Raw genomic sequence first — 22,141 nt, 5'->3', positions numbered from 1 at the left:
TGCAGCTCCTACCGTTTCTATGAATAGTAGAAATATTCCATTTAGTACAGAGCCCATGACAACACTTCCTGCTTGTGCGCTGACCAGCTTGGATAATGGCAGCTATGTGTGGTCAGTGATGTGGGGAGGAAGAGGACGATGATGGGGGTGATCGCTAAGCTTCTGGTCCTTCTCCAGGTAAGGTAATGGCAGCTCTGGCACGATGGAGGGCTTCACGCCTGTGTGTGTATGTCCAGCACGGACCGGGTCACTGCACGCACTGGATACGTGGCGTCCACCTGCACGTGGCTCCGCTTCTCCTGACATCTCCTTTCACCACCGCAGGTTCGGTCCACGCCACGTCCATCGCAGCGTCACGCGTGGAGCAGGCGCTTTCTGAAGTGGCCTCTTCATTGCAGAGCAGCGCCCCAAAGCAAGGCCCGCTGCACCCATGGATGACCCTGGCGCAGATCTGGCTTCATGCAGGTAAAGTCCATTTATCGCCCTCATCATGGATACGGCTGCACCAGCATTATAGGGAGGAATAGGTGGGGAGTGGTGGAAATTATACTGATCAGAAATGACAATCTGTGCCTACACTGATACATTGTAACAACACCTCAGCTTGTGAATGAGTTTATTAGACAAGTTGCACAACTCGATGATTGTGCTTCGTTCGCTGGACGCCGGCCCTTTAAGATCAGCTCTTTTCGCGTCTGTCAGTATGAATCCTCCCCGCGGCTTCTGTCAGTCTGACCTTGTTGCAGTGACAGAGATCTGTTCGGAAACATTGATAGGAGACTTCCCCGGGCCGGCTGAAATTTCACCCCCCGACTCTTTAGCGCACAACAACCTCTTGCCCTTTCGTCGTCCTCATCATGGTTTCACACAGGGACGATGGAATTACAGCGGCTCCACGTGAAGCTGCGGCTCCTGGATGCCCGGAGCTCGCTGAGCAGTGCTGAATCACCCGCCATGTGATGGCCGGCAGTGAACCTGCCCTTTAAATGTATCCTGGTCGCCCCGTGCTCTTCAGAAGCTGCAGGTCCTGTTGACTTTTTTTTTTTTTTTGGAAAGAAAGCTAAAAACTGCTTGAAGGTGGGTGGTTAATTCCAGCTTGTTGCCGCTCCTGATTATAGCATTTACGTTGGCGCCTGTTCATAGCGGCGCTGCCAGCGCGGCGTGTAACCCTTCGGGTGATTGATGGCGCGCGCCATTTCCAGGTTTGTGAGTGGAAGAAGCTCTTAGATATCAAGAGGCCTCAGCTAGAAGAGTGCGCCCGCGATCCGAGCCGCAGTCCGTCATCAGACACTAGAGGGCGCTGCTTATTAAAGAGCCGTGCACCGCAATAGAGTGTCGATCACAATGATCTCCTCCCTTACTTACTGCTTTACACTTCGTCAGAAGTTCTACAACTTTCCAATGTACTTTGCATTTCAGTTTCTCGCTATTTTCAAAATCTCTGTTTGCTTCCTGTGAATGGAAAGCTCATCTTTAGAGCCTTTCAGGAGCAGCGGCGCAAATTTCTCTTCGGTCTTGATAGTTTCTTATCAGATGGGATTGTGAATACAACCATGACAAATCTTCAGCTGTGTGAGCGGGGCACACCTCGGCACGGTCTCTTAAACGGAGGGGTGAGTGCAGTGTCGACCTACTGCAGAAAACGTCACCAGTGCTCAGGGTGCGGCAGCGAAAAGGTCACCGGCGCTCAGTGTGCGGAAGCGAAAAAGGTCACCGGCGCTCAGGGTGCGGCAGCGAAAAAGGTCACCGGCGCTCAGGGTGCGGCAGCGAAAAGGTCACCGGCGCTCAGGGTGCGGCAGCGAAAAGGTCACCGGCCCTCAGGGTGCGGCAGCGAAAAGGTCACCGGCCCTCAGGGTGCGGCAGCGAAAAAGGTCACCGGCCCTCAGGGTGCGGCAGCGAAGAAGGTCACCGGCCCTCAGGGTGCGGCAGCGAAAAAGGTCAACGGCCCTCAGGGTGCGGCAGCGAAAAAGGTCAACGGCCCTCAGGGTGCGGCAGCGAAAAAGGTCACCGGCCCTCAGGGTGCGGCAGCGAAAAAGGTCAACGGCCCTCAGGGTGCGGCAGCGAAAAAGGTCACCGGCCCTCAGGGTGCGGCAGCGAAAAAGGTCACCGGCCCTCAGGGTGCGGCAGCGAAAAAGGTCACCGGCCCTCAGGGTGCGGCAGCGAAGAAGGTCACCGGCCCTCAGGGTGCGGCAGCGAAAAAGGTCACCGGCCCTCAGGGTGCGGCAGCGAAAAAGGTCACCGGCCCTCAGGGTGCGGCAGCGAAAAAGGTCACCGGCCCTCAGGGTGCGGCAGCGAAAAAGGTCACCGGCCCTCAGGGTGCGGCAGCGAAAAAGGTCACCGGCCCTCAGGGTGCGGCAGCGAAAAAGGTCACCGGCCCTCAGGGTGCGGCAGCGAAAAAGGTCAACGGCCCTCGGTGCGGCAGCGAAAAAGGTCACCGGCTCTCATGGTGCGGCGGCAAAAAAGGTCACCGGCGCTCGAGGTGCGGCAGCAAAAAAGGTCACCGGCGCTCAGGGTTCGACAGCGAAAAAGGTCACCGGCGCTCAAGGTGCGGCAGCGAAAAAGATCACCGGGGCTCAGGGTGCGGCAGCGAAAAGGTCACCGGCGCTCAGGGTGCGGCAGCGAAAAGGTCACCGGCGCTCAGGGTGCAGCAGCGAAAAGGCCACCGGCGCTCAGGGTCCGGCAGCTCAAACATTTTTACACTTTTCTGATGTACCAGCCGGTTAGACTTTGCTGGCGCAGGTTCCCGATGTGATCGCTCTCTGATCCGTTGTGACCGCAGAGCAACAATCACAGCAGACGGGAGATTTGGCCGAGGCGGTTATTAATGGTGCAGGCGCCTGATTGTAACTCATCAGGAGATTGATGACAAATTGCGATCAGCGAGTGAGCGGCTCGCCTTACACCCGCGCACCAGGCGTTAGCTGCCGTGTATTATTCATCAGGTGACCCCCGGGGCCCGATAACATTACCAGATAACGGCACTCAGAAGACGAAGCTCAAAATGCTGCCGGGGCACAGACCGATCACAGGAGCGACTGCAGGGCGCCAATCCGTGTGGGCACCGAACCCCTCATAGAGTTCGTATATTCACAGCAGCCTTTCCAGGAATACCTTTATTGCTAATGCTGCAATTCCCTCACAATTTACTGTTCAGTTTTCAGCAATTTTCCTGATAGCATCAGACAATCACTTAAAATGTAACTCCGTCGAGTGAATGAAAACTACGGCAGGGCACCGCCAGGGGGTCAGATTGGGGGTCCGGCCTGCAGCACTGATGTGGAGTCTGCACCTTGTGCTGCTATATGAGCTACATTATGAGGTATTGAACACGTAGATGGAGGCACATCGGACCCTCCAGACTCCACTCTCTACAGATATTTGACATTTCGGCTCGGTGCTGGAGGGGAATCTGGAGGAAGTGGAGGTGTGAAAATATTTCCTGGTCGCACAGACAGAAGAAATCGCACATTCTTGGGCGTCGGCTGAACCGGCGCTTCCACTAATGGTTTTCATATGTAGCAGCGCTGGAGGAGTAATGGTGAAAGCACGAGCAGACCTGCGTTTCCAGTCGTGTAATACTGTAGTATGCCACCCCCGCCCCTGAGGTATGACCCCTGGCCACCGCAACGTCCCCTCCAACTCCCGCGATGTGTGCGCCCCAGACTCACGCCATTTCCCCCCTCAGGGCTCCCACAACGTGCCTTACCCATCCCCCCCCATCTGTGACGTGTCCCCCGGCCCCCCTGTGACGTGTCCCCCGGCCCCCCTGTGACGTGTCCCTCGGCCCCCCTGTGACGTGTCCCCCGGCCCCCCTGTGACGTGTCCCCCGGCCCCCCTGTGACGTGTCCCCCGGCCCCCCCCCTGTGACGTGTCCCCCGGCCCCCCCCCTGTGACGTGTCCCCCGGCCCCCCCCCTGTGACGTGTCCCCCGGCCCCCCCCCCTGTGACGTGTCCCCCGCCCCCCCCCCCCTGTGACGTGTCCCCCGGCCCCCCCCCTGTGACGTGTCCCCCGGCTCCTGCGATATGTCGATTGTGCTATTCTGGACTCTGAAAGCTGCATTGTGAGCTGCGACCTTTACGTTATGTGCTTCTCTCTCCCTGGTGGTGGCGCTGTCAGGGACCTTCGCCCTCTTCATTGATATACAATGTTTGCTCTGTTCTGCCGTCCCTGCACTGTGCACCGGCCGCTGCTTATCTAAATGACTGTACAGGAATGTGCAGGGTTCAGCGTTCACAGGCGAGGGGGGCGACGCCATCACATTCTCACCCCACAAAGGCTGAGCCGATAACGATCAATGATGTCACCGAGACGTTATCTCATCACATTATATGGGAACAACATTTATATAATCCTACTATGTCCCATCATGTACTGAACCTGCCAGACACAACGTCCTGATATTATCATCAGTTACCCCGGACAGGCCGATGAGCAACGGAAACACTGCACAACACTGCAGAATATACCGTGCACCCACCACAAAACCTGCTGTCCGATATAATCATCACCTAAGTATTCATAGGAGCAGTATTATAGTAGTTATATTCCTGTACATAGGAAGCAGTATTATAGTAGTTATATTCTTGTACATAGGGGGCAGTATTATAGTAGTTATATTCTTGTATATAGGGGGCAGTATTATAGTAGTTATATTCTTGTACATAGGGGGCAGTATTATAGTAGTTATATTCTTGTACATAGGGGGCAGTATTATAGTAGTTATATTCTTGTACATAGGGGGCAGTATTATAGTAGTTATATTCTTGTACATAGGGGGCAGTATTATAGTAGTTATATTCTTGTACATAGGGGGCAGTATTATAGTAGTTATATTCTTGTACATAGGGGCAGTATTATAGTAGTTATATTCTTGTACTTAGGGGCAGTATTATAGTAGTTATATTCTTGTACATAGGGGGCAGTATTATAGTAGTTATATTCTTGTACATAGGGGGCAGTATTATAGTAGTTATATTCTTGTACATAGGGGCAGTATTATAGTAGTTATATTCTTGTACTTAGGGGCAGTATTATAGTAGTTATATTCTTGTACATAGGGGGCAGTATTATAGTAGTTATATTCCTGTACATAGGGGCAGTATTATAGTAGTTATATTCCTGTACATAGGGGCAGTATTATAGTAGTTATATTCTTGTACAAAGGGGGCAGTATTATAGTAGTTATATTCTTGTACATAGGGGGCAGTATTATAGTAGTTATATTCTTGTACATAGGGGCAGTATTATAGTAGTTATATTCTTGTACTTAGGGGCAGTATTATAGTAGTTATATTCTTGTACATAGGAGCAGTATTATAGTAGTTATATTCTTGTACAAAGGGGGCAGTATTATAGTAGTTATATTCTTGTACATAGGGGGCAGTATTATAGTAGTTATATTCTTGTACATAGGGGCAGTATTATAGTAGTTATATTCTTGTATATAGGGAGCAGTATTATAGTAGTTATATTCTTGTACATAGGGGCAGTATTATAGTAGTTATATTCTTGTACAAAGGGGGCAGTATTATAGTAGTTATATTCTTGTACATAGGGGACAGTATTATAGTAGTTATATTCTTATACTTAGGGGCAGTATTATAGTGGTTATATTCTTGTACATAGGGGCAGTATTATAGTAGTTATATTCTTGTACTTAGGGGGCAGTATTATGGTAGTTATATTCTTGTACATAGGGGCAGTATTATAGTAGTGATATTCTTGTACATAGGGACAGTATTATAGTAGTTATATTCTTGTACATAGGGGGCAGTATTATAGTAGTTATATTCTTGTATATAGGGGGCAGTATTATAGTAGTTATATTCTTGTATATAGGGGGCAGTATTATAGTAGTTATATTCTTGTATATAGGGGGCAGTATTATAGTAGTTATATTCTTGTACATAGGGGGCAGTATTATAGTAGTTATATTCTTGTACATAGGGGGCAGTATTATAGTAGTTATATTCTTGTATATAGGGGGCAGTATTATAGTAGTTATATTCTTGTACATAGGGGGCAGTATTATAGTAGTTATATTCTTGTATATAGGGGGCAGTATTATAGTAGTTATATTCTTGTACATAGGGGCAGTATTATAGTAGTTATATTCTTGTACATAGGAGCAGTATTATAGTAGTTATATTCTTGTACATAGGGGGCAGTATTATGGTAGTTATATTCTTGTACATAGGGGCAGTATTATAGTAGTGATATTCTTGTACATAGGGACAGTATTATAGTAGTTATATTCTTGTACATAGGGGGCAGTATTATAGTAGTTATATTCTTGTATATAGGGGGCAGTATTATAGTAGTTATATTCTTGTATATAGGGGGCAGTATTATAGTAGTTATATTCTTGTATATAGGGGGCAGTATTATAGTAGTTATATTCTTGTACATAGGGGGCAGTATTATAGTAGTTATATTCTTGTACATAGGGGGCAGTATTATAGTAGTTATATTCTTGTATATAGGGGGCAGTATTATAGTAGTTATATTCTTGTACATAGGGGGCAGTATTATAGTAGTTATATTCTTGTATATAGGGGGCAGTATTATAGTAGTTATATTCTTGTACATAGGGGCAGTATTATAGTAGTTATATTCTTGTACATAGGAGCAGTATTATAGTAGTTATATTCTTGTACGTAGGAGCAGTATTATAGTAGTTAGATTCTTGTACATAGGGGGCAGTATTATAGTAGTTATATTCTTGTATATAGGGGGCAGTATTATAGTAGTTATATTCTTGTACATAGGGGGCAGTATTATAGTAGTTATATTCTTGTACATAGGAGCAGTATTATAGTAGTTATATTCTTGTACATAGGGGGCAGTATTATAGTAGTTATATTCTTGTACATAGGCGGCAGTATTATAGTAGTTATATTCTTGTACATAGGGGGCAGTATTATAGTAGTTATATTCTTGTATATAGGGGGCAGTATTATAGTAGTTATATTCTTGTACATAGGGGGCAGTATTATAGTAGTTATATTCTTGTATATAGGGGGCAGTATTATAGTAGTTATATTCTTGTACATAGGGGGCAGTATTATAGTAGTTATATTCTTGTACATAGGAGCAGTATTATAGTAGTTATATTCTTGTACGTAGGAGCAGTATTATAGTAGTTAGATTTTTGTACATAGGGGGCAGTATTATAGTAGTTATATTCTTGTATATAGGGGGCAGTATTATAGTAGTTATATTCTTGTACATAGGGGGCAGTATTATAGTAGTTATATTCTTGTACATAGGGGCAGTATTATAGTAGTTATATTCTTGTACATAGGAGCAGTATTATAGTAGTTATATTCTTGTACATAGGGGGCAGTATTATAGTAGTTATATTCTTGTACATAGGGGGCAGTATTATAGTAGTTATATTCTTGTACATAGGCGGCAGTATTATAGTAGTTATATTCTTGTACGTAGGAGCAGTATTATAGTAGTTATATTCTTGTACATAGGAGGCAGTATTATAGTAGTTATATTCTTGTACATAGGCGGCAGTATTATAGTAGTTATATTCTTGTACGTAGGAGCAGTATTATAGTAGTTAGATTCTTGTACATAGGGGCAGTATTATAGTAGTTAGATTCTTGTACATAGGCGGCAGTATTATAGTAGTTATATTCTTGTACGTAGGAGCAGTATTATAGTAGTTATATTCTTGTACGTAGGAGCAGTATTATAGTAGTTATATTCTTGTACATAGGAGGCAGTATTATAGTAGTTATATTCTTGTACATAGGCGGCAGTATTATAGTAGTTATATTCTTGTACGTAGGAGCAGTATTATAGTAGTTATATTCTTGTACGTAGGAGCAGTATTATAGTAGTTAGATTCTTGTACATAGGGGCAGTATTATAGTAGTTATATTCTTGTACATAGGGGGCAGTATTATAGTAGTTATATTCTTGTACATAGGCGGCAGTATTATAGTAGTTATATTCTTGTACGTAGGAGCAGTATTATAGTAGTTATATTCTTGTACATAGGGGCAGTATTATAGTAGTTATATTCTTGTACATAGGGGGCAGTATTATAGTAGTTATATTCTTGTACATAGGCGGCAGTATTATAGTAGTTATATTCTTGTACATAGGGGGCAGTATTATAGTAGTTATATTCTTGTACATAGGGGGCAGTATTATAGTAGTTATATTCTTGTACATAGGGGGCAGTATTATAGTAGTTATATTCTTGTACATAGGGGGCAGTATTATAGTAGTTATATTCTTGTACATAGGGGGCAGTATTATAGTATTTATATTCTTGTACATAGGGACAGTATTATAGTAGTTATATTCTTGTATATAGGGGGCAGTATTATAGTAGTTATATTCTTGTACATAGGGGGCAGTATTATAGTAGTATTCTTGTATATAGGGGGCAGTATTATAGTAGTTATATTCTTGTACATAGGGGGCAGTATTATAGTAGTTATATTCTTGTACATAGGAGCAGTATTATAGTAGCTATATTCTTGTACGTAGGAGCAGTATTATAGTAGTTAGATTCTTGTACATAGGGGGCAGTATTATAGTAGTTAGATTCTTGTACATAGGGGCAGTATTATAGTAGTTATATTCTTGTACATAGGGGCAGTATTATAGTAGTTATATTCTTGTACATAGGAGCAGTATTATAGTAGTTATATTCTTGTACATAGGGGGCAGTATTATAGTAGTTATATTCTTGTACATAGGGGGCAGTATTATAGTAGTTATATTCTTGTACATAGGCGGCAGTATTATAGTAGTTATATTCTTGTACGTAGGAGCAGTATTATAGTAGTTATATTCTTGTACATAGGAGGCAGTATTATAGTAGTTATATTCTTGTACATAGGCGGCAGTATTATAGTAGTTATATTCTTGTACGTAGGAGCAGTATTATAGTAGATTCTTGTACATAGGGGCAGTATTATAGTAGTTATATTCTTGTACGTAGGAGCAGTATTATAGTAGTTAGATTCTTGTACATAGGGGCAGTATTATAGTAGTTAGATTCTTGTACATAGGCGGCAGTATTATAGTAGTTATATTCTTGTACGTAGGAGCAGTATTATAGTAGTTAGATTCTTGTACATAGGGGCAGTATTATAGTAGTTATATTCTTGTACATAGGGGCAGTATTATAGTAGTTATATTCTTGTACATAGGGGGCAGTATTATAGTAGTTATATTCTTGTACATAGGCGGCAGTATTATAGTAGTTAGATTCTTGTACGTAGGAGCAGTATTATAGTAGTTAGATTCTTGTACATAGGGGGCAGTATTATAGTAGTTATATTCTTGTACATAGGGGGCAGTATTATAGTAGTTATATTCTTGTATATAGGGAGCAGTATTATAGTAGTTATATTCTTGTCCATGGGGCAGTATTATAGTAGTTATATTCTTGTACATAGGGGGCAGTATTATAGTAGTTATATTTTTGTACATAGGGGGCAGTATTATAGTAGTTATATCCTTGTACATAGGAGGCAGTATTATAGTAGTTATATTCTTGTACATAGGGGGCAGTATTATAGTAGTTATATTCTTGTACATAGGCGGCAGTATTATAGTAGTTATATTCTTGTACATAGGGGGCAGTATTATAGTAGTTATATTCTTGTACATAGGAGGCAGTATTATAGTAGTTATATTCTTGTACATAGGGGGCAGTATTATAGTAGTTAAATTCTTGTACATAGGGGGCAGTATTATAGTAGTTAAATTCTTGTACATAGGGAGCAGTATTATAGTAGTTATATTCTTGTACATAGGGGCAGTATTATAGTATTTATATTCTTGTACATAGGGGCAGTATTATAGTAGTTATATTCTTGTACATAGGGGGCAGTATTATAGTAGTTATATTCTTGTACATAGGGGGCAGTATTATAGTAGTTATATTCTTGTATATAGGGGGCAGTATTATAGTAGTTATATTCTTGTACATAGGGGGCAGTATTATAGTAGTTATATTCTTGTATATAGGGGGCAGTATTATAGTAGTTATATTCTTGTACATAGGGGGCAGTATTATAGTAGTTATATTCTTGTACATAGGGGGCAGTATTATAGTAGTTATATTTTTGTACATAGGGGGCAGTATTATAGTAGTTATATCCTTGTACATAGGAGGCAGTATTATAGTAGTTATATTCTTGTACATAGGGGGCAGTATTATAGTAGTTATATTCTTGTACGTAGGAGCAGTATTATAGTAGATTCTTGTACATAGGGGCAGTATTATAGTAGTTATATTCTTGTACGTAGGAGCAGTATTATAGTAGTTAGATTCTTGTACATAGGGGCAGTATTATAGTAGTTAGATTCTTGTACATAGGCGGCAGTATTATAGTAGTTATATTCTTGTACGTAGGAGCAGTATTATAGTAGTTAGATTCTTGTACATAGGGGCAGTATTATAGTAGTTATATTCTTGTACATAGGGGGCAGTATTATAGTAGTTATATTCTTGTACATAGGCGGCAGTATTATAGTAGTTATATTCTTGTACGTAGGAGCAGTATTATAGTAGTTATATTCTTGTACATAGGGGCAGTATTATAGTAGTTATATTCTTGTACATAGGCGGCAGTATTATAGTAGTTATATTCTTGTACATAGGGGCAGGAGCAGTATTATAGTAGTTATATTCTTGTACATAGGGGGCAGTATTATAGTAGTTATATTCTTGTACATAGGCGGCAGTATTATAGTAGTTATATTCTTGTACGTAGGAGCAGTATTATAGTAGTTAGATTCTTGTACATAGGGGGCAGTATTATAGTAGTTATATTCTTGTACATAGGGGGCAGTATTATAGTAGTTATATTCTTGTATATAGGGAGCAGTATTATAGTAGTTATATTCTTGTCCATGGGGCAGTATTATAGTAGTTATATTCTTGTACATAGGGGGCAGTATTATAGTAGTTATATTTTTGTACATAGGGGGCAGTATTATAGTAGTTATATCCTTGTACATAGGAGGCAGTATTATAGTAGTTATATTCTTGTTCATAGGAGCAGTATTATAGTAGTTATATTCTTGTATATAGGGAGCAGTATTATAGTAGTTATATTCTTGTCCATGGGGTAGTATTATAGTAGTTATATTCTTGTACATAGGGGGCAGTATTATAGTAGTTATATTTTTGTACATAGGGGGCAGTATTATAGTAGTTATATTCTTGTACATAGGGGGCAGTATTATAGTAGTTATATTCTTGTACATAGGGGGCAGTATTATAGTAGTTATATTCTTGTACATAGGGGCAGTATTATAGTAGTTATATTCTTGTACATAGGGGGCAGTATTATAGTAGTTATATTCTTGTACATAGCAGCAGTATTATAGTAGTTATATTCTTGTACATAGGGGCAGTATTATAGTAGTTATATTCTTGTACGTAGGAGCAGTATTATAGTAGATTCTTGTACATAGGGGCAGTATTATAGTAGTTATATTCTTGTACGTAGGAGCAGTATTATAGTAGTTAGATTCTTGTACATAGGGGCAGTATTATAGTAGTTATATTCTTGTACATAGGGGGCAGTATTATAGTAGTTATATTTTTGTACATAGGGGGCAGTATTATAGCAGTTCTATTGGTGTATGAAGATGATGAAATCTTCTGTGGTTTGATTAGATGAACTTTCAGAATTAATGACTGATTTTGTATCATCTCTTTTCCTGTGATTCTGGGACGTTATCTGTAGTAGTTGGATATCTTGAGTCCATTGATCGTGCTGTGGGTAGATTGTCCGTACCTTCTGTGTGGAGGCAGTCAGCATGGCGCTCCTCCGCTGAGTTGCATCCTGCTGTGGCACAGAGAGTTAATTGAAGACATTGTGCTGGAGGCTCCTGCCAGCGTGTCTGCTGCGGCCGCTCGCTTTCTATATAAAGGCTCCATCCATTCGGTGGTAGCAGACTTGTTCTGCCCCGTGATCGGTGCCAGGTCCTGCCGCGCTGACATCACACATGGAGGATGATGCCGCTCTCCATTATCATTGCTGCCCCTTGACATGTTGCTGCAAAGAGGAGGAAAATGACAAATCCCATGGGAAGAAATAGTTAGATATTTAGCTTAGAATAATCTCCAGCTTGCTGATGCTTTCCTAGAAAACACTGATAGTTTTGCTGCTATAGATAAATGAGAAAATGCAATCACATTAGGGAAGTGCTAGTTCAGCCATTGCCCCATTACAGTGAACCCATCAAATTACCAGGTCTTTGCTCTTTACTGGCAGCGTGCAGTCTACTTACTGATGGTTTCTAATAAATGAAGTAGGGATTTTGCTTGTTGCATTAGCATCAGACACACGAGGGTTTTGTTATGTAAGCGATTTTCTACTACGTGATGGGATTTGACTCGTCTGGTGCTCGCAGGTCGTGTGACGGCAGATTTTCTTTGTGTCTTCACAGCGGAGGTGTACATCGGGATAGGGAAACCGTCAGAAGCCACGGCCTGTATCCAGGAGGCCGCCAACCTCTTCCCCATGTCACACAATGTGCTGTACATGAGGGGGCAGGTGTCCGAGCTGAGAGGAAACATCGACGATGCCAAAAGATGGTATGAAGAGGCGCTGTCCATCAGCCCCACCCATGTTAAGAGCATGCAGAGACTGGTGAGTGCCAGCAGGGGTCACACACGCCAGCCTGGGTGCAGAGGGCCTTATGTAGTGACCTGCTAGCCGCCATTATCAAGGTGGCCATACACATATTAGACTTGCTAGTGACTTGTCTGATCTTGAGGCAATAAGGGATCAGGCATGTTGTTTTTCAATATGCCCGATCATTCTGTTCTAAAGGGGATGTGTCTGACAGAAGCTTACTTCTCTCTCCCCATTGAGAACACGTGCTCAGCAGACCCTTGCACTCTTCCCTGCAGTTGCAGCCACATTATATTTGGGTCTGGGTCACTCGTACACCTATAGTTCCCCTCTGATACGTGATATAATTCTGCTGGTTGATAGAACGTGGGGGGCTCCTTTTCCTTCACACATTGGGTGGGAGCTGAACGGGGCTGCATTGGTTGTCATCCATAATGGCTGAATATAATTAGTAACCATTTGCAGAAGAGGAGGACTCCAGTGTTTAGTTTGGGTTGCAGCTTGTGATGTGAATGGAGTATAGGACATAAGCAGTTCAGCGTGTGCAGATCTGGATGTGAGCTGCAGAACCAGATTAGCCCATGTGATAGGGAGGATTCAGTCCTGGCTTTGTGTCTGGACCCCTCCGGGGGGCTGTCCCCATCGCCCGCTGTGCCGGCTCAGATTATGGTAATGACATAACAGAGGCAGCCTTGTTACTAATGAGGGCACAGACCCCGTGTTGTGCAGCAGCTCAGCAGAGATTTCTCCATTGCTCCCAGGACTTCTTGTCAGACAGCGCGGCGGGCGGCAGCAAAAAGGATCCTGTTACTCATTTACATTTGCACTCCTGACGCGCGTCCACCATGATAGGGTCTGTGAAATCCGGGATAAAATGAATAAAATCCACATGGTGCCAGGTGTTAAGCACACGGGAGGGATCTGGCGTAGGGTTCCTAATCCTTTAGGGGGTGCTTCTGTATATCACATCCCAGCTGCAGTCTCCATATTGCCCTGTGCACAGACCCCCATACACTACAGGTAATGTGGGGGAGATGAGCGGCCGCCAGAAGTGTCTGCTAGCAACTGACTCCCCACTCCCTAATGTGAACAGCTTTATCTTCGACTACAACCTGTGTTGTACTCCACTCACATCCAAAGCTGCAGCCATTTCTTCTGTTCACACAGTGTGTGTCTTCTTAGGTCATTAAGCACTCCATTCAGCCGTTTCTTAGTTCTCTCTGTTTCTGGGAAAGCTGGGTCGCCGCTATTACAACTAATCTGATCCCCGTTACCGCCCTCAGGTATGTTCACCCCACTTTCCTGGACTTCTGACAGGCAAATCTGCCTTAATCTGTAAACATAATGGAGCAAAGGACGTAATACTGTACTGAGAGGCAGATCTGCCCTTCAGGGGGATTAGAAAGTTGAGTCACAACTATTGTAAGCTGACTGTCTGGTTATCACCCAGCTTTTCCTGACTACTCAGCTCTGATTTTTTTTTCTGGACTATTTAGTTGTAACACCGATTTTTCCCGACCATCTAGTTGTCACCCCCACTTTTCCTTTCCTCAGCTGTCTAGTTGTTGTCCGGCTTTTCCGGCTGCTTATCTCTTTCCCGGCTTTTCCCGATTTTCTGGTTGTCACCCCTGCTTTTCCTAACTGGTTGGTACCCCGACTTTTTCTTTTTCCCGACTTTTTCCTTTCTTTGGCTGTCTAGCTGTCGCCTGGCTTTTCCTCTTTGGCTGTCCAGTTGCCGCCTGGCTTTTCCTTTCCCTGGCTGTCTAGTTGTCTCCTGGCTTTTCCTTTCCCTGGCTGTCTAGTTGTCTCCTGGCTTTTCCTTTCCCTGGCTGTCTAGTTGTCTCCTGGCTTTTCCTTTCCCTGGCTGTCTAGTTGTCTCCTGGCTTTTCCTTTCTTTGGCTGTCTAGTTGTCTCCTGGCTTTTCCTTTCTTTGGCTGTCTAGTTGTCTCCTGGCTTTTCCTTTCTTTGGCTGTCTAGTTGTCTCCTGGCTTTTCCTCTTTGGCTGTCTACATAGTTACATAGTTAGTAAAGCCGAATAAAGACTTGCGTCCATCAAGTTCGACCTGTTAGTTCTGTAATTGCTAAAGTTGATCCAGAGGAGGCAAAAACCCCAAATGATTTGGCCAATCTTCACCTGAGGAAAAATTCCCTCCCGACTCTGAAACCAGCAGTCAGAATAAATCCCTGTATCAACCTACTATTTTATTTTATTTTTAAGTATATGCTGAAATCTGCCTGGTATCTAGAAATGCATCCAGTCCCCGCTTGAACTGGTGTAGTGAATCCGACATTACCGTCTCCTCACTCAGTGAATTCCATATTCTCACTGCTCTTACCGTAAAGAACCCCTTCCTATGCTGGTGCTGAAACCTTTTCTCTTCCAGTCTTAGTGAGTGCCCTCTTGTTACCGTAATATCCCTCCTTTTGAACAAATCCCGGGCAAGGTCTCTATACTGTCCCCTAACATATTTGTACACATTTATTATGTCCCCCCTCAACCTTCTCTTTTCCAGGCTGAATAGTCCTAGTTTTGCCAACCTCTCTGGGTATTGCAGTCCCTCCATTCCCCTTATTAATTTTGTTGCCCTCCTTTGTACCTTTTCAAGCTCATTTATATCCTTTCTATATATTGGGGCCCATAACTGAGCACAGTATTCCAAGTGTGGTCTGACCAGTGCTTTGTACAGTGGAAGAACAATGTTCTCCTCCTTTGCAGCTATACCTCTTCTGATACATCCCATTACCCTGTTTGCCCTTACAGCAGCCGCCTGACTTTGGGCACTCCAATTTAGTTTGCTATCAATCAAGATGCCCAAGTCCTTCTCCATCTCTGAATTCCCCAATGGTTTCCCATTCAGTGAGTACTGGTGACTTCCATTTTTCCTTCCCATATGTATGACCTTACATTTCTCCTCGTTAAACCTCATTTGCCATTTAATGCTCCACCTACCCAGCTTATCCAAATCCCTCTGTAGGTCTGCACTGTCCTCTTTTGTATTAATTGTTTTACATAACTTTGTGTCATCTGCAAATATTGATATTTTACTATTTATCCCGTTGACTATGTCGTTAATAAAGATATTAAATAACATTGGGCCTAGTACAGACCCCTGTGGTACCCCACTAGTGATGCTTACCCAATCTGAGTATATTCCATTTATAACCACCCTCTGCCTTCTATCCTTTAGCCAGTTAGCTACCCACTTGCAGACATTTTCCCCCCTTGCAGACATTTTCCCCCAGCCCCATCATTCTCATTTTGTATACCAACCTATTATGTGGCACGCTATCGAACGCTTTTGAGAAGTCGAGATACACGACATCCACTGCTTCCCCCTGATCTACTCGAGAGCTAACCTCCTCGTAGAAGTCAATCAGGTTTGTTTGGCAGGAGCGATTCCTCATGAATCCATGTTGGTTCGGGATTAAAAGATTATTAGCATCAAGATGCTACGTAATTGCCTCTTTAATGACGCTTTCAAAAATTTTGCCCACAACGGACGTCAGACTCACCGGCCGATAGTTTCCGGCGTCACTTTTCGCTCCCTTTTTGAATATTGGCACTACATTCGCCTGTCGCCAATCAAGTGGCACAGACCCAGTCTCAACAGAGTCCTTAAATATAAGATATAACGGTCTGTCTATCACATTACTTAGTTCCCTTAGTACCCGTGGGTGTATGCCATCAGGTCCTGGTGATTTGTTTATTTTAATGTTACTGAGGCTTTTCTGTACCCCAGCTTGGGTTAGATTAGTCATACTTAGTGGAGGATTATGTTTGTCACTTCTCATTTCTCCTGTTAGTTCTTTTTCCTTTGTGAAAGTTGACGAAAAAAATTTATTTAATAGATAACTTTATCCTCATCTTTCTCTATGATTTTGCCTTCATCACTTTTTATCGGTCCAATATTATTAGATTTAATCCTTTTACTATTTATATACGTAAAGAACAGTTTGGGATTTGATCTACTTTCCCTAGCAATACGTCTCTCTGTTTCCTCCTTCGCTATTTTTATTTGTTTTTTGCAGGTTCTCGTTTTTTCCTTGTAACACATTAGTGCCTCCTTGCTCTTTTCCTGTTTTAATCTCTTGAATGCCTCTTTTTTGCTATTTAACGCCCCTTTTACGTTCTTGTTCAACCATATTGGTTTCCTCTTATTTCTGGCCCTTTTATTCCCATACGGTATATACCTCTCGCACTGAGTATTCAGAATTCTTTTGAAGTTTTCCCATTTACTATTCGTATTCCTTTGATTAAGAACTTTGTCCCAGTCAATAAGTTGAAGGTTTTCTTTCAGCTGATCAAACTTCGCCCTCCTAAAGTTTAATGTTTTAGTTGTTCCCTTATTGATAACCCTACTGAAGGGCATTTTGAAGTCGATAATATTATGGTCGCTATTACCTAGGTGCCCCCCTATCTGTACCTCAGTTATTCTATCAGGCCTATTAGTCAATATTAAGTCCAACACGGCCTTCCCTCTCGTTGGTTCCTGCACTAGTTGGGAGAGATAATTATCCTTAATATTTGTCAAGAACCTTTTTCCTTTCTGCGATCTACAGTCTAGTTGTCTCCTGGCTTTTCCTTTCTTTGGCTGTCTAGTTGTCTCCTGGCTTTTCCTTTCTTTGGCTGTCTAGCTGTCGCCTGGCTTTTCCTTTCTTTGGCTGTCTAGCTGTCGCCTGGCTTTTCCTTTCCCTGGCTGTCTAGTTGCCGCCTGGCTTTTCCTTTGGCTGTCTAGTTGCCACCTGGCTTTTCCTTTGGCTGTCTAGTTGTCTCCTGGCTTTTCCTTTCTCTGGCTGTCTAGTTGTCTCCTGGCTTTTCCTTTGGCTGTCTAGTTGCCGCCTGGCTTTTCCTTTCCCTGGCTGTCTAGTTGTCTCCTGGCTTTTCCTTTCTTTGGCTGTCTAGTTGTCTCCTGGCTTTTCCTTTCTTTGGCTGTCTAGTTGTCTCCTGGCTTTTCCTTTCTTTGGCTGTCTAGTTGTCTCCTGGCTTTTCCTTTCTTTGGCTGTCTAGTTGTCTCCTGGCTTTTCCTTTCTTTGGCTGTCTAGTTGTCTCCTGGCTTTTCCTTTCTTTGGCTGTCTAGTTGTCTCCTGGCTTTTCCTTTCTTTGGCTGTCTAGCTGTCGCCTGGCTTTTCCTTTCTTTGGCTGTCTAGTTGTCTCCTGGCTTTTCCTTTCTTTGGCTGTCTAGTTGCCACCTGGCTTTTCCTTTCTTTGGCTGTCTAGTTGTCTCCTGGCTTTTCCTTTCTTTGGTTGTCTAGTTGTCTCCTGGCTTTTCCTTTCTTTGGCTGTCTAGCTGTCGCCTGGCTTTTCCTTTCTTTGGCTGTCTAGTTGTCTCCTGGCTTTTCCTTTCTTTGGCTGTCTCGCTGTCGCCTGGCTTTTCCTTTCCCTGGCTGTCTAGTTGCCGCCTGGCTTTTCCTTTGGCTGTCTAGTTGCCACCTGGCTTTTCCTTTGGCTGTCTAGTTGTCTCCTGGCTTTTCCTTTCTCTGGCTGTCTAGTTGTCTCCTGGCTTTTCCTTTGGCTGTCTAGTTGCCGCCTGGCTTTTCCTTTCTTTGGCTGTCTAGTTGTCTCCTGGCTTTTCCTTTCTTTGGCTGTCTAGTTGTCTCCTGGCTTTTCCTTTCTCTGGCTGTCTAGTTGTCTCCTGGCTTTTCCTTTGGCGGTCTAGTTGCCGCCTGCCTTTTCCTTTCTTTGGCTGTCTAGTTGTCTCCTGGCTTTTCCTTTCTTTGGCTGTCTAGTTGTCTCCTGGCTTTTCCTTTCTTTGGCTGTCTAGCTGTCACCTGGCTTTTCCTTTCTTTGGCTGTCTAGCTGTCGCCTGGCTTTTCCTTTTGCCTGGCTGTCTAGCTGTCACCCCAGCTTTTCCTTTCCCTGGCTGTCTCGTTGCCGCCTGGCTTTTCCTTTCCCTGGCTGTCTCGTTGCCGCCTGGCTTTTCCTTTGGCTGTCTAGTTGCCACCTGGCTTTTCCTTTCTTTGGCTGTCTAGTTGTCTCCTGGCTTTTCCTTTCTTTGGCTGTCTAGCTGTCGCCTGGCTTTTCCTTTCTTTGGCTGTCTAGTTTCAGCCTGGCTTTTCCTTTCTTTGGTTGTCTAGTTGTCACCCCAGCTATTCCTTTCCCTGGCTGTCTAGCTGTCACCTGGCTTTTCCTTTCCCTGGCTGTCTAGCTGTCGCCTGGCTTTTCCTTTCTCTGGCTGTCTAGCTGTCGCCTGGCTTTTCCTTTCTCTGGCTGTCTAGTTGCCGTCTGGCTTTTCCTTTGGCTGTCTAGTTGCCACCTGGCTTTTCCTTTGGCTGTCTAGTTGTCTCCTGGCTTTTCCTTTCTCTGGCTGTCTAGTTGTCTCCTGGCTTTTCCTTTGGCTGTCTAGTTGCCGCCTGGCTTTTCCTTTCCCTGGCTGTCTAGTTGTGTCCTGGCTTTTCCTTTGGCTGTCTAGTTGCCGCCTGGCTTTTCCTTTCTTTGGCTGTCTAGTTGTCTCCTGGCTTTTCCTTTCTTTGGCTGTCTAGTTGTCTCCTGGCTTTTCCTTTCTTTGGCTGTCTAGCTGTCACCTGGCTTTTCCTTTCTTTGGCTGTCTAGCTGTCGCCTGGCTTTTCCTTTTGCCTGGCTGTCTAGCTGTCACCCCAGCTATTCCTTTCCCTGGCTGTCTCGTTGCCGCCTGGCTTTTCCTTTGGCTGTCTCGTTGCCACCTGGCTTTTCCTTTCTTTGGCTGTCTAGTTGTCTCCTGGCTTTTCCTTTCTTTGGCTGTCTAGTTGTCTCCTGGCTTTTCCTTTCTTTGGCTGTCTAGCTGTCGCCTGGCTTTTCCTTTCTTTGGCTGTCTAGTTGTCTCCTGGCTTTTCCTTTCTTTGGCTGTCTAGTTGCCGCCTGGCTTTTCCTTTCTTTGGTTGTCTAGTTGTCTCCTGGCTTTTCCTTTCTTTGGCTGTCTAGTTGTCTCCTGGCTTTTCCTTTCTTTGGTTGTCTAGTTGTCTCCTGGCTTTTCCTTTCTTTGGCTGTCTAGTTGTCTCCTGGCTTTTCCTTTCTTTGGCTGTCTCGCTGTCGCCTGGCTTTTCCTTTCCCTGGCTGTCTAGTTGCCGCCTGGCTTTTCCTTTGGCTGTCTAGTTGCCGCCTGGCTTTTCCTTTGGCTGTCTAGTTGCCGCCTGGCTTTTCCTTTGGCTGTCTAGTTGTCTCCTGGCTTTTCCTTTCTTTGGCTGTCTAGTTGTCTCCTGGCTTTTCCTTTCTTTGGCTGTCTAGCTGTCGCCTGGCTTTTCCTTTCTTTGGCTGTCTAGTTGCCACCTGGCTTTTCCTTTCTTTGGCTGTCTAGTTGTCTCCTGGCTTTTCCTTTCTTTGGCTGTCTAGTTGCCGCCTGGCTTTTCCTTTCCCTGGCTGTCTAGCTGTCGCCTGGCTTTTCCTTTCCCTGGCTGTCTAGCTGTCGCCTGGCTTTTCCTTTCCCTGGCTGTCTAGCTGTCGCCTGGCTTTTCCTTTCCCTGGCTGTCTAGCTGTCGCCTGGCTTTTCCTTTCCCTGGCTGTCTAGCTGTCGCCTGGCTTTTCCTTTCCCTGGCTGTCTAGCAATGCCCGTCACTCGGGGGCAAGCAGTGTTGTCACCCTCTTCATACTGTACCAGCTGTTTGGCCAGTGTCACCACATGTAATGACCACAGACAGAAACTGGGGTAATTTATAATCCGTCCTATAACACACTTTGCTTCTTGTTTTAGAGTTTGATACTCCATCACCATGGCCGCTACAGCCTGGCGGAGAAAATCCTCCGAGACGCTGTGCAGGTGAACTCCACGGCTCACGAGGTGTGGAACAATCTGGGGGAAGTGCTGCAGGCGCAGGGGAACGATGACGCCGCCACCGAATGCTTCCTGACCGCTCTGGAGCTGGAGGCGAGCAGTCCCATCGTCCCGTTCACCATCATCCCACGAGTCTTGTGATGAAGAGGCGTGAGGTGGGGGACCCTTCGACCTCTCCCATCAGTCCTGCTTCAGCGTTACAATCATAACCAATACCAATCGCCGAAAGCACATTCGTCGCTCACCAGGGATACGGTTGTTGCTCGCCAGGGGTGGGTGGGGGGCAACTTACATGTTACAACTGTTACATCGTAATCTGAATTCTGTTAACGATCGGCCAGTGATCTTCATGATACCTTGTATATCAGCACTGCGGTGTGATGTAGGGAAAATGGCGGCCGGGGCTTACGAGCATGATGGGAAAATGTTTTGACGCTCACCAGTCTTCCCCACTACTGGCTGATGCCAGTCTGTCAGATATAGAGCTTGGCGATGAGCTCCATATTTGTAGGACTGCGCCATTTTCCTGCTGTAGTAATATTGTATCAATCACTCCTCCCCTAATATGCAAACAAATTGCGCACACGGACCCGCCGCCATACTAAATTATTTAGGAATCCTGCCGTATTTGGCATGCGTTACTTTATTTTTCCTGTTGCGCCATTTTTTTTGCACTGTTGCAATATTTGCGGCTCCAGAAACGGTCTGACGTGTTGTGAGATTTCCCCCGGTCGTCTCTTGTCATCGTGTAATGGCGGCTGTCGCTATTGTCACGTGGCTTCCATTGAGCGCTGTATTATATTGTTCTGAAATATTTATTTTTATTGGACTTTAACGGAGGTGAGCGAGGCGCCGTTACAGGATTATCGCCAAATTCACGTAAGTGCCAAAGACGTTTCGGCCGCTTTATCCGGCTGAATGGCGTCAGGCGATGTCTTGGCGTAGAAGCCAACGTTTCGCCATGTTGCTGTTGTAGGTTAGGAGGCTACAGTCTGATTCACCAACGCCACTCTGTTACTCCTATATTATGTACAAATGGTCAAAAAGGTGTAAACCGGTGACTGCGCCCGCTCTGCCGCCATTGCCCCTCTTTCCTCGTATCACTTCAGTCCCTCAGAATTTGCGGGTCACGTCGTGGAGCCGAACAGACAGTTCTGGTATCAGAGATTCGTGTTTCGCCTGTTACGAGACGATGCAGATATCCGTTCTATTTAAGGTTTTTTTTTTACCTGGGTTCAGAGATTATTTATGGAGACGCTTAGGTGACATTCCTCATGTTCTGCAATGATTTACAGGTCACTGTGTCAATAAAGTCATTTTTAAAGGACCTTTTGTTTTATGTGATGACTCGCATCGTACAGACACGTGACGCCGTCTGGCTCCAATTCCCTGCGATATCTAACAGAGGGTCCTGTAGACCTTGGGGGGCTGCAGGGTCACAGAATTCAGTATCCTGCACCATAGGGCGGGGGAGGGGTATCCTGTATCTAATTCTCAGCGCCATCGCATCCCCCCTGGGGTGTAAATATGGCGTACGCCCACGTGCTGACCTACATTCCCTGCACACGGTGAGCTTTTATTAATGAACATACGGTGCGGTCTCCTGGGCGAGCGGCGCACAGCTGAATCACAGATATATAGGTCTGGGCTACAGAGGATTCCCAGCCGAGACATGGAACAAAGAAGGAATAAATGGGGCGCGATAAATCCGATGCATTCACCAGCGTTCGTCACGGTCTCCGCTTACATGAATGATCAGGAGCGGGCGCC

At 44.5% G+C, this 22,141-nt stretch overlaps 1 protein-coding gene across 2 annotated transcripts in view; it reads left to right on the top strand.

Annotated features, from left to right (window-relative positions):
- TTC7B (tetratricopeptide repeat domain 7B) overlaps nt 1–21,344 on the top strand; it is a 121,018-nt gene extending 99,674 nt beyond the window's left edge. For both annotated transcript variants that reach the window (XM_073638241.1, XM_073638242.1), the window contains 3 exons: nt 325–465; nt 12,439–12,641; nt 20,291–21,344. In XM_073638241.1, the coding sequence (XP_073494342.1) occupies nt 325–465; nt 12,439–12,641; nt 20,291–20,512 (566 nt within the window). In that variant the 3' untranslated portion in view covers nt 20,513–21,344. The remainder of the gene's footprint in view (nt 1–324; nt 466–12,438; nt 12,642–20,290) is intronic.
- Nucleotides 21,345–22,141: the final 797 nt, after the last annotated feature.

The sequence above is a fragment of the Phyllobates terribilis genome, unplaced genomic scaffold (assembly GCF_046119375.1).
Source record: "Phyllobates terribilis strain yellow unplaced genomic scaffold, ASM4611937v1 Scaffold_7__3_contigs__length_470593459, whole genome shotgun sequence".
Taxonomy (NCBI): Eukaryota; Metazoa; Chordata; class Amphibia; order Anura; family Dendrobatidae; genus Phyllobates; species Phyllobates terribilis.
The sequence above is the reverse complement of the archived record's forward strand: the minus strand, read 5'-3'. Positions and strand labels throughout refer to the sequence as shown.